Genomic DNA, 12606 nt, shown 5'->3' on the forward strand with positions numbered 1-12606 from the left:
CTGCCCTGCCACGCCCCGAGACTCAGGAGCCACGGCCACATGCCTGAACTTCGGAGAGGAGCCCGGGATGCACCCAGCCCATTACCTGGATGAACGTGGGGCTGCAGTGGACGCTCTGTCGCCCCAGCCTGGACACAGCCGCTGGACACTTCATTATGTAGCCTTTGCTCCGCTCCAGCCTTTTCACCCCTGTGTGAAGTAGTCTGATTTCCAACCTGTAATTTTCTTTCTGGAAATAAAGCAAAAGTCACCTGCGCAAATGAAAGAAGAAAACAGCGAATAGGTCGCAATTATAGGTCAGCGACCGTTCACAGCAAATCGATTACCCTGGGCCCTGGAAGGGGACGGGTCTCATGGAAGAGGGAGGAGAAGTGAAAGTGAGCCGGGCAGAGAAGAGGAACCTGGGGCCACCTTCTGGCCTCCAGCAGCTCAGGCAGGCCCTCGGGGCTGGGGACCCTTGAGGATTTCCAGAAGGCCACCCTGTGCCTGCTCATCCCTTGACCTTGGCAAACACTGGCTCACACGCTGGGTCCTTTGACCCTCACGAATGACTCAGGAGAGGCTCTCTGGGTCCCACTGTACAGATGGAGAAGTTGAGGCTTGGCGGAAGTAAGAGACTAAGTGAAAGGCAGGGGCCAGTCCTAAGTGAGGACACGGATCCCACGTGTCTCATCCCCATACTCTGCATGCTAAGCCAGCCAAGGGGTCCCCTCCAGCCACAGGAGAGCAGGTGTGAGCCCTGTGGGCACCTGAGATGTGCCTGACTGGGGTGGGAGCTGTCAGAAAGGGGACAGTGACCGGAGGAAGAGAAGGGGGACAGTCAGGCCCCCAAGGGGGACCTCAGCCCCTCAGGGAAAATGGGGCTTGGCTGGGCAGGAAGGACAAAGTTGTGGCGGACAGAGGAAAGGGGCGGGAGAGGTGAGAGGCATCTTTAGGCAAGCGAAGTGGAACCATGCTGCCTTTGCAATGGGGATAGAGCTGTGGGGGCCCAGGAACACGCAAGGCCCTGGTGTAGATGAGGCAGCCGGGCAGTCTCTGCAGCCCCCTCGCACTGTGCGTCCCCTTCCTGACGGGCCGAGTAGGCGCCCTGTGTGTCAGGCTCCCCTGGCAGGAGACAGCTGTGCCCCGGAAGGGAAGATGCTTTGCACGAGTCACCGGCGAGGCTCGCTGAAGACTGGGGACAGTGCTCACCTGGGCCGCAGGAGCCTCTAGGTTCCAGCCCCACCCCTGCAAAGAAAAGTTTCCTAGACGCACCTCCTTCCGCACCAAGCAGGCCGAGTATCGAGCTCGGAAAATGAAGTCACCATCCGGTGCGGGATGCAGGAAGTAGCCACATCGGGCAAGAAGAGGATCCAGGTGGCTGGGGGCCCTCCAGGAGACTGAGGTAGGAAAGGGACAGGCAGATACAAAGTGGAGCAGCTGAGGCTATGTCACATCTCCAGCTCCCCCTCTGAAGGGCTCCTTACCTCTCTGACCTCCTCTTCTACTTCTCTAAACTTCCTCCCTTTGTTCCTGCCTGCTGTGTTCCAAACATCTCAGGCCCACTGCTGCCTCAGGGCCTTTGCACTGGCTCTGCCCACTACCTGGAACTCTTTTTCTTTCTTTCTTTCTTTCTTTCTTTCTTTCTTTCTTTCTTTCTTTCTTTCCTTCTTTCTTTCTTTCTTTCTTTTTTCCCCCCCAGTATTAAGAATTGAACACCGGATCTTGCACATACTAAACAAGCCTTCTACCACTGACCTACATCCCAACCCCTTTTATTTTACTTTGCAACACAGTCCGGCTACATTGCCCAGGCTGACCTCCTCCTGCCTCAACACTGGAGTAGCTGGGATTACAAACATGGACCACCATGCCAGGCTTGCCTGGATATCTGCCTGGCTCACTTCACCTCCTTCATGTCTGTACAAAAGTCACCTGAATGAAGTTGGCATGCTGGCACACACCTGTAATCCTAGTACTCAGGAAGCTGAGGGAGGATTGCTTTTCGTCCAGCTTGGGCTACACAGCGAGTTCAAGTCCAGCCTGAACTACATAGCGAGACTCTGTCTCAAAAAACAACAACAAGGGCCGGGGATTTAGCTCAGTGGTTCCGCTGCCTGCCTCGAAAGTGCAAGGTCCCGAGTTCGATCCCCAGTACCAAAAAAAAAAATTATTAAAAAACAATAACAAAAAAGTCACCTACAGGAAGTCTACCCTGACCACCTTCTTATCCCTGGTGCTTCTACCCCCTCACTTCCCATCTAATTAACTTCAGATTAGAGCCATCATATGTTGCTCTCTGCACCAACATCAGCTCCAGGCACCAGGAATGTTTGTCTGTTTTGTTCCCACTCCATCCTAGCACCTTAAGCCACGTCTGGCATTGAGGGCTCTCAGGAAATATTTGTTGAATGAGTGAAATATAAAAAGGGATATCATTGAGTAGAGGGGTTATGGGCCATTTTTATTATCTTCTTTGGATTTCCTCCGGTTCCCATAATGACCTGGTATTGCTTTTGTCATGGTTTTGTACAAAGCCATTTTTCAAAGTCACAGTTTCATTTTCAAATACTCGAACGTGCTGTGGATGGGAGATGAATACGCAGTCGCAGGCGCCAGGCGGGGCGGCCGTCTGTGGGGGACTCCGCTTCCCTTTTCAAGGCGCTGCTTGCTCTGCTATCTTTAGCAAGAGATCAAGGCCGTGCCTCCGGTGGAGGGAGGCTCTGAAAGGTAGCTCGCTGGGGAAATAAAGTGTCTAAGCCTGGATGTGCAAATTGACCTGGATCGTTTCAGTTTTGCATTCACGTTTACACTTTGTAAATATTTGCCTGGCTTCCTGCTGCTCACACCTGCTTGCTGTCCCTTCAAGTTTATGGAAGGCAGCAGGCACTGTCATTTCTCCATCCCCACCTGGTGCCAACGCTGGCCGCTGCGAAATAAAAACTCCCTCAAAAGCCACAGGTGTCTCTGACAGCGCCTAAAACTAATGGCCTGTGGCTGGCCGCTGTGACTAATTCTCTGATTATTGACTTTATGATTTTACGCTTAAAACTTCTTGATAATAACACACAGAAATGTTTAATGGGCTCTATCCAGAGCCATAAAAATTACTTATTGAACAAGCGTTTTAAAACTATTAATCTATTGTTTTCCATTAATAATGGCTCTCCAAAGAACAGGCGACAGCTTAATGTATCCTCACCATTTCTCTCGGAAAAGGGGCTTTTACTACACAAATGCCACTCCAAGTTGTCATGGGCTGGCTGGCTGATCAAGCACTGGCCCTCCCAAGACAGATTCAGGCCACACCCGACCCAGATGGTGCCTTAAGAATTTCCAGAATGTGCTGGGCAGAGTGGCGCTTGACTGCAATCCCAGCATTCAAGAGGCTGAGGCAGGAGGAATACCTTGAGTTCCAGGCAAGCCTGGGCTACATAGTGAGTTCAAGGCCAGCCTGAACTACACATCAAGATCCTGTCTTGAAAAAAAAAAATAAAAAAATCCAGAATAGGGCTGAGAATGCAGCTCAGGGTGCAGTACCTACCTGGCAAGAACAAGGCCCTGAGTTTGATTCCCGGTACCAAAAAAAAGAGTCCAGAATAAACAGGGTCCCTGGGTGATTTTGCTAGACTTGGGAGAGACAGGGAAGCCTCCCTGCCCTCAGTATCTCCCTTTTTGTGCAAAGGAAAGGACAAATTCTGAGAATCTACTTTGCAGCCCCCAAGGTGGAAAACAGGAAGTGGGCTAGTGGTGCATCTTGCTTTTCTTGTTCCTTCCAGAAGTTTCCAGAAGGTTCCTCATGGTATCTACCCTCTTCCCATTTTTCCTGTTGCCAAGCTCATGGCTGAAAGGTTTCAGAAACTGGTCCCTTGGCTATTTTAGGGGCACCGTTCACCCCTTTCCTCATATCCATTCCTTTTCCTGGGCGGCTAAGGTTTTGGAGCATATCGGCAACAGACAGGCACTTCTTGACAGGTTTCAGCCATTTGTTAATCCAGCACATGTTTGTCATGAGTGCCTTGAACACCAGCAGTGTCCCCAGCTGTATCAGCTAGAAACAAGGATCCTTCCACTGGCAGGGGGTGCAGGTGACAAGTGAGATCGTGACTGCGGGGGGAGCTTCTGTGGAGAGAGTTAGGAAGCCCTGGGGAGAGGATCTGAGCAGATGTGAGGGGCAGGAAGACTCCCACCAAAGAGGTGGGGTGGAGGACCCGGGTATGAAAGGCAATGCCAATGCCCCAGGGCAGATACAAGCGACTGGCTCTTTCCAGACAACAGCCGTCCCTTACCTGGCAGCTGTAGGATTCTGCCCAGCCACTGCCTCAAACCCTCCACGCGGCTGCTCGGAATCTGCAGGGTCATATAGTCAGAGAAGCACTCCACCTTGTCTGTTGGACAAGAAGGTACTTCTAAGCTAGGTGTGGTGCCACACACCTGTAATCCTAACACTCAGGAGGCTGAGGAAGGAGGATCATTTTGAGTTTGAGGCCAACCTGAGCTACATAGTGAGTTCAAGGTCAGCCTGAACTACATAGTGAGACTCTGTTAAAAAAAAAACTTCAGGGAAGGAAGGGAGGGAGGAGAAAAGGGAGGATGAATGGACTCCCTCTCGGCTCTAATTCTGTGGTGCTGTGAGGACAGGGCACTGAGAGTCATATCATCATAACCGGCAAATCCTTTCTCCTTTGAGGTCACAGCTCGCAGAGGGTATAGGAGCTTGGGGCAGTGTAGGGCGAGGCCCCCAGGTTTCAGGGTGCTTACAGCTCACCTGGTGCTTGTTAAAACATGGATCAGCAGGTCCAGGGAGGGCCGGAGCACCGCAGTCATAACCAGCCTAAGTGATGCTGACCCTGCCAGTCCAGGGACCACATTTTGAGTAGCAAGGCCCCGAAGTCACAGATCTAACTACTGTGTCTTACAGGCGACACGGGGAGCAATGGGACTTAATGGTAAGACTGTGGGTGCTGAGGCAGAACAGCTGGAGCTGTCTCACCTGTGTTCTGTGTGTGTGTGTGTGTGTGTGTGTGTGTGTGTGTGTGTGTGCCTATTGCTTAAATTTCTTCCTGTGCCTTTCTTACATCATGATGATGGTGGTGGTGATTGGTGACGGGGATGGAGATGATGATGGTAATGATGCTGCCGAAGATGGTGGTGCTGGCGGTGGTGGTCATGGGGGTGACGATGGTGATGGTGATTGGTGATGTTGATGGACGGTAGTGTGGGTCCTGATGGTGATGGTTCTGATGGTGGAAGTGATGGTGGTAGTAGTCGTGATGCTAATTCTAATGATGGTGGTGATGATGGGGATTGGGATGGTGGTGATGATGGTGCTAGTCATGGTGATGGTGGTAGTCATGGTGATGGTAGTAGTCATAGTGATGGTGGTAGTCATGGTGATGGTGGTGGTAGTCATGGTGGTGGTGGTGGTAGCCATGGTGATGGTAGCAGTCATAGTGATGGTGGTAGTCATGGTGATGGTGGTAGTAGTCATGGTGATGGTGGTGGTAGTCATGGTGATGATATGGAAAAGTTTTAGATAACTTAATAGATTGAATATTAAGGTAGTTGTAGAAGCAAAATAAGTAATGTGTTCTTTTAAGATTTGCTTTTCCTGTAACTCCTTGTTTAAGGTGAGGATTATCTGACTCTAACTAGGAACTTCATTAACCTAACAGTTACCATGCCAGGGTGAATTTACAATGTATATGGCCTGTCTTGTGTCTGTGACTTGTAAATAGGAACTGGAATTGTATTTACATATCAAAGACCACTAGGGATGAGATAATGGCTAAAAAGGATATAAAAAGGGAAATGCTGAACAAAGGGGGCGTGGATATTGACCAGACTGGTTTCTGGCATTCCCGTCCACTAGCGAGAAGAAATTTTATTATTTTATCTGAATTCTGTCTCTCTGTGTATTTCTTTCCAAGATTTCTGCAACAGTGATGGTAGTAGTCATGGTGATGGTGGAGACGGTGATGGTGGTGGGAGTCATAGTGATGGTGGTAGTCATGGTGATGGTGGTGGTGACAATGGTGGTAGTGATGGTGACGGTGATGATGGTGATCTGACACTGCTGGTGGTAGTAGTGAACGATGGTGACATGATGGTGACACTGACACTTCGTGGGATATGAAACCTGAATGAGTTCCTACATCTGAAGCTCTTCACAGGGTGCTCAACACAGAGCTTCTGCCTAAAGATGACAGCTCTTGGGATGTTAGCTGATTTCACCCACAGATGAAAGGACTTGCCTTGGTCACAGGGCAGCAGGACCGGGGCCCTAAACTCCCCAGCATCACTTACCACCTCATCACATAACCAGATGAGTTACAGCAGCAGAGAAATTGAGTACATGTCAGAGTGCACATGACTCCAAATTGGTACTAACTCAGATGCCATGTTCTGCTGCTGCTCAAGGTCACCATGCCATGGTGTGGACTTCTGACACCAGTGCAATTTTTTTTAAGACAACTCACTTTGCAGTTCAGGCTGGCCTTGAACTTACTATGTAGCCCAAGCTGGCCTCAAACTCTGAGATCCTCCTGTCTCAGCCTCCCAAGTACTAGGATCACAGGTGCGCACCACCACCCTGGCTACCCAGTGCAGTTTTAAAGGTCTGTATAAGCCCCAAGTCGGCCACTTGACTCCTAAAAATGGGGTAGGGTGGATGGCTCATCCTCGAAGCTCTACAGCTGAGCCGAAGACTCCAGGCCGAGGTGGACACCCACCCCTGCCCCTGCCAGCCTCCAGTCCATTCTCAACACACAGGAGTCTTAAAACAGAAATGACAGTATGGCAGCCCCTCCTCAGCACCTTCAGTGGCTCCCCACTGCCTTCCCACAGTCACGCAGCCCTGCCCACCACTCCATCCTCTTCCCTCCACACTTCACCCAAGGTGCTGTTCTCCACGTCACGGCCTCTGCAAATGCTGCTCTGCTTGCCCACAGCACCATTCCTGATGCAGGGCACTGTGCACAGAGTTGCATGCTCAGGGCTCAGATCTGGGGTGTAGCCACGTGACAGGGTGAGCCACTCACCTCTCCAAGGCCCCACTTCCTCTTCTGTAAGATGGAGCCCTTGCCCCTAGCAGCCAGGAAGGACATGCTGACCCTCAGGATGTTCTGCCAGTGTGGATGCCTTCGTTTACCTCGGTCAGTGTGCCATAGTCCTGCTAACACCGGGACTTACGAAGGCGGCTTTGGACCTCGGGTCTCAGCTCAGCCCTGCAGGTGGTCAGCATGCCCAGCCCAGACACCGAGACTCAGTGAGCTACAGTCTATGTGTATGTCACACATCGCCGCTGGGAGAAGTCAGCCCTGTCCACTCACCATCATGGAGGCAGGACTCCTAGGAGTTGCCCCAGGCCCTGCCCTACACACACTTCCCTTAGTGATTTTAATCTGTACCCTTTCATTGGATTGAACCATAACCTTGAGCATAACACCTTTTCCAAGGCCTATGAGCCTTTCAAGTGAATTAATAAACCTGAGGGTAGCCAGGCATGGTGGCACACACCTATAATCCCAGTACTCTAGGAGGCTGAGGCAGAAGGGTGGCAAGTTTGAATCCAGCCTGGGGATCTTACTGATTTAGTCTCACCTTGTCTCAAAATAAAAAAGGGCTGTACTTGCAGTTCAGTGCAAAGGCCCTGAGTTCACTCTGTAGCCCACAAACAACAAAACCACATGGGGGTGGGCCAGGGATTTAGCTCAGTTGTTCTACCACCTGCCTTGCAAGTGCAAGGACCTGAGTTCAATCCCCAGTACCAAAAAAAAAAAACCCAAAAAACACATGAGGGTGGTCTTGGGGACCCTTGAACTTGAAGTTGGTGTCAGAAGGGAGGGTGACCGTAGGGAATCCCTGAACCTCTCCTGAAGATGAATGAGATGAGGCCTAGAAAACCTCCTCCTCAGGGCAAATACATGTCACTCTTCCAGTGTCGCTTGCTAGAGTGGCTCAGGACAGAGATCTGGGGCTCAGCTGTCCCGGCTGAGTCCTGGCTCTGCTGCTGCGGGACCGTGGACACGTCACTCCCCGCTCCAGACCCTGACCCCTCACAGCCCGTGTTGTAAGGATGAGAAACGGCCACAAACCCCCCAAGCCCGACATGGCCTGGGACACACATGGCATGCTGGCTTTGTCTTGTTCTTGTGTGTTTTTTGTTTTGTTTTTTATGAGTCTGCGGATGGACCCTGAGGCTTCACAGCTACACCCTCAGCCCTTTATTTTCTTTATTTTGAGAACACGGGCGCTAAGTCACTAAGTTGCCCAGGCTGAGCTCAAATTTGCCTTCTTTCTCCCTCAGCCTCCCAGAGTGCTACAACTATAGACCTGCACCACCACACCCAGCCACATGGTGGCTTTTATTATTGAAACAAGCACTGAACTCTGAGTCCAAGGATGACAGCCCCAACCCTAACTCTGCCCCAGCCAGCCACTGGACCCCAGCAACTGAGCCCCGGAATTCCACGTCCCATTGGGAGGAGGAGAGGCTGACTCCAGGCTAGTGCGCTGGCTTGGAAGGCTTCCTCACTGCCCAAGTCCCCCAGTGTCACCCAGCAGGCTGGTTATGGGTCTGCACGGTAGGGAATGCCTGAAGCCTGGTACCAGTGCCAAATCGCAAATGGGTTACCTGCCGAAACTCCAAGCGCAGGGCGTGGCCTATCCTGGTTCGACCTGATGGGGAGGACCTGTAGGAACACCGAGTGCTGCAAGCAGGCGACACAGATGGCCCTGCAGGGAGGAGGCAGTGCATCACTCAGCCACTGCTTGGGCTACTGGTTATAATTCAGGCCATCAAATATATATATTTTCCCCCACTCTAGTTCTGGGGACTGAGCCCTCAAGCATGTTAAGCAAGTGCTCCACCACTGAGCTATATCCCCAGCCCCAACTAGACATTTTTTGAGTGTCTTCCATAATGTGCAGCCATCAAGACACAGAAAGAACAACCACAAACAAGTAAAGAAATAAATTTGTACCTGGGGTGGTGGTGCATACCTATAACCCTGGCACTCAAGAAGCTGAGGCAGGAGGATCGTTGTGAGTTCAAGGCCAGCCTGGGTACATAGCAAGTCCCTGTCAAGAAAGCAAGCAAGCAAGCAAGAAAGAAAGAAAGAGAAAGGGAGGGAGGGAGAGAGAGAAAGGAAGGAAGGGAGGAAAGTAATCTCAGGAGATGGTAAGGCTCTAGGAAAGAGAAACAGCAATGAGCTATAGCATCTGAGCTGGGGAGGAGGATGGGAGGTCGATGTTGAAAGATAATTTTCAAAAAAGGTAACATCATGATTTTCATACAGATTTTTTTTAAATGAGCCCATGTTAAGGATTTTATCAACTTATTATTAATGAAGAGCCAGGCAGATGTTTCGAGCAGTTCAAAGGAGAAGAAAGAACAGACACTTTCTGCAGAAGCAGTGTTGAGATGAATTTGCAAATAGACTTGAAACTGGCTTCTCCCACAGTGGAGAGGGGGCTCCCACACACCCCATCCAATGTGGTTTATCCACACGTTCCCAGCAAGCGCCATCTCCCTCACTCTGGGCCCCCAGGCTGGCACAAGGGCAGAGCCCGGGGCTGGATAGCAGGACACACCAGCCCTCAATAATGCCGGGGTTTCCATCACAGACAGACAGCGATTTATACAACCCTTTCGCTTATCCCGGCATTCCTATGTGAGGTAAAAGTCTCCTCTGAGAGGTGAACTTGGGACCAAAGTAGGACGTCGAGGAGTCCCTTGCACAGAGCTGGGAAGCCAAATTCCGGGCAGTGGGACCACAAACTCAGGGAATGAGTTCAGTGTGTTTAAGGAGCACCAAGCAGCAACAACAAGGTCAAGAGAGCCACAGTCGGTAGAAAGGGACAAGTAGTGCACACAAGGTGAGAGCGACAGACATCGGCCAGAGCCAGGAGGGCCAGGAGCCCTGGTGCAGCTGGGATTTTACCGCAAAAATAATGGGAAGTCTGGAGAACCCTGAGTGGAGAAGGGTCAGGATCTCACATATAAATAGGTCCTTCTGTCTGCAGGGTTTGCAGCTATTTAGAAAGAGCTACAGAGCTGCAGTGAAGCTCAGGGTACAGTGTTTGCCTGACACAAGAGCGGCCTCAGATTCCATCTCCAGTTCCACAAGAGAAAACACAAAGGGCTAGGGATGTAGCTCTGTGAGAGGGTGCTTAGCATGTGGAGAGCCTGGGTTCCACCCACAGAACCAAAACAACAAAAGAAAGAAAGAAGCACACCTGTGATCCCAGCACTCTGGGAGGCTGAGGCAGGGGGATGGCAAGTTTAAGCACAGCCTGGGCAATTGAGTGACTTAAGGAGATCCCATCCAAAAATTTAAAAAACCCTCGAGAACATAATTTCAAGGGAAAGAAATCAGACACAAAAGTTTAAGTATTGCATAGTTTCTCTTACGTGAGAAACCCAAAGTATAAATAAATTAAAGAAAATAAAAAATAAATAGGAAACAGGCAAATAGATCTTTTGCAAATGGGAAAGAGAGCAACAGATGGAGGGAGGGGTGCGTAGGGAGAGGAAGAGAGGGGAAATAAAAAGAATCAGGATGTGATACGTACATGTGCCAACTCCCCATGATAAATGTAATCATTCATTATGTATTACAAATATGTGCTAATAAAAATTTAAAGATTTTAAAAAATTAAATATTAAAAATAAGAAAAGGGGGCCAGGGATTAGTGCAATGGTTCTGGTGCCTGCCGCACAAGCGCAAGGTCCTGAGTTCGATCCCCGGTACCAAAATAAATAAATAAAATAAAATAAAAATAAGAAAAGTGATAGGGGTGTAGCCCAGGATTTGGCGGAGTCAATAATATCCTGTACTGCAAACAAATAAGTAAATATATAAAAAAATAAATAAGTAAATATATACAAAGAACTGGCCTGTGGATTTGGAGATCCAAGATGTGGGCCCCAAATGTAGGGGAGGAAGACAACAGTAAGAATGATTGGGAAGATACCTTCAGGAGTACTTAGGCAGGCATTTGCTTTGGAACAAGAATGAGCCTTGAAGCCGGGTGTGGTAGCACACGCCTGTGATTCCAGCATTGGGGAGGCTGAAGCAGGATCGCCAGGAGTTCGAGGCCAGCCTGGGCTCCATAGTGAGTTCAAGACCACCCTGAACTACATAGCAAGACCATGGCTCAAAAAACAAAACAAAACAAAAAAGAATGACTTGCACACAAGTTGATGGGGGAAAAATGTGAAATATTTTAAAGTGGACCCCTGAATGACTAGGTGACGAGGTTTCTTGAATGAAAACCTGGGTATTGTCTAGTGGACTGTCAGGGTTCTTTGATTCTCTATCTTTCATCATCATGGAGGTATTTTGCAACTCTGTAAGTGGTGGAATACTGTACTGATACTCATGCAAATGATTCTCACGTAGAAAAATGCAAGTCCTGCCCAGGTGGAGTTGCAGTTGGTTACTGACCTGTGGATACTGACCAATTTTACATTTATGACAGGAATTTACCTCAGTACTCCTGACTGGTTACATCTCCATCCATTCTGTGGATCTCCTTTGAATTGACTGTAACATCTTACTGGTTCCCACATCAGTTAATAAGTGGCATTAAATAAATAGTCTCTGATACATGTTCAAGGTTTCCTTTTTGGCAGCATCAGGGATTGAATGAGGGCCTCACGCATAGTAACTCTTGTGCTAGGCTACATCTCTAGCCCTAGACTTCAATTGTTTTAAAAAGCTATATTTCACAAAGTGGAAAGGGCACTGTGCTTCTGACCGAGGCTGTTGTCACTGACAGAAACCAGAGGCTGTGTGGCACCTACACTTCATCCACTGCCTGTGGAAGCCGGCGTGGGTACCCTCTCGGGGGCCAGCCTCTCCCCAACCCCTGAAGCTCCTGGCTCTGCTGCTGGATGCTGAGCCTCAGTTCCTGCCAATTAATCAATCTGCAATACACAGCCATGGCTGGGGCAACGGGGTTGAGGGAAGGTCTTCAAGGGTGAGTCAATCAGGAACTAGAGCGGGGACAGACACCTGGGAAAGGAGAAGCAGTTTCTCTGACACTCAGCACCATCCCCGGGCAGTTCTATAGGGAAAGTGCACCGCCTCAGCCTCACTAGAGGTCTGGACAGACTTGCCCTCCTTCTGCACCTGCTCCTGAATCTTTCTTCAGTCTTGATTAGGAGCAAGAGGCGAGCTTGGCTTCAGCCCATTCACTCCTGCAGCCCAGCCCCTGAACCTGACCTTTGCAACCTTGGGGTAGACACTCCGTTCCCCAGTGCTAAGCCCCAAGGGGGTCCCTGGTACAGGGCCAGGCCTGCTCCTCCCCTGTCCCCACCCCTGCTCCTGCTCAGCTTCTGTATAGCCTTCCTTGTGCACAGACTTGCAGAGCTCACCAAATGGGAACAAAGGCTCACAGCGAACGTCCCTAAGGCAACAGCTGGCTATTGCTGACCTTCAAGCTGGCTCCCATGCCCAGGAGCTTGTTAAAGGCTGTCTTGCTGTCTTGCTGCCTCTCTCTCTCCCTCTCTTCTCTCTCTCTCTCTCTCTCTCTCTCTCTCTCTCTCTCTCTCTCTCTCAGGATTGAATTGAACCCAGGGCCTTCACACTGAGCTACATCCCCAGCCCTTTCAGAATCTCA

The 12606-nt window shown here is 50.1% G+C and overlaps 1 protein-coding gene across 4 annotated transcripts in view; it reads right to left on the reverse strand.

The window, feature by feature from the left end:
• Ciroz (ciliated left-right organizer protein containing ZP-N domains) overlaps positions 1-12606 on the reverse strand; it is a 36990-nt gene that overhangs the window by 12026 nt on the left and 12358 nt on the right. For 3 of the 4 annotated variants that reach the window (XM_087214631.1, XM_021243549.2, XM_021243552.2), the window contains 4 exons: positions 8615-8715; positions 4269-4367; positions 1255-1379; positions 86-229 (listed from right to left, as the gene is read on the reverse strand). In XM_087214631.1, coding sequence (XP_087070757.1) covers positions 86-229; positions 1255-1379; positions 4269-4367; positions 8615-8715 — 469 coding nt within the window. Of the gene's footprint in view, positions 1-85; positions 252-1254; positions 1380-4268; positions 4368-8614; positions 8716-12606 lie in introns of those variants that run through there. The other variant, XM_021243550.2, reaches the window with a different exon arrangement.

This window comes from Heterocephalus glaber, unplaced genomic scaffold, assembly GCF_053883595.1.
Source record: "Heterocephalus glaber isolate CG9 unplaced genomic scaffold, H.glaber_assembly_v1.0 deba00001447, whole genome shotgun sequence".
NCBI classification, from domain to species: domain Eukaryota; kingdom Metazoa; phylum Chordata; class Mammalia; order Rodentia; family Bathyergidae; genus Heterocephalus; species Heterocephalus glaber.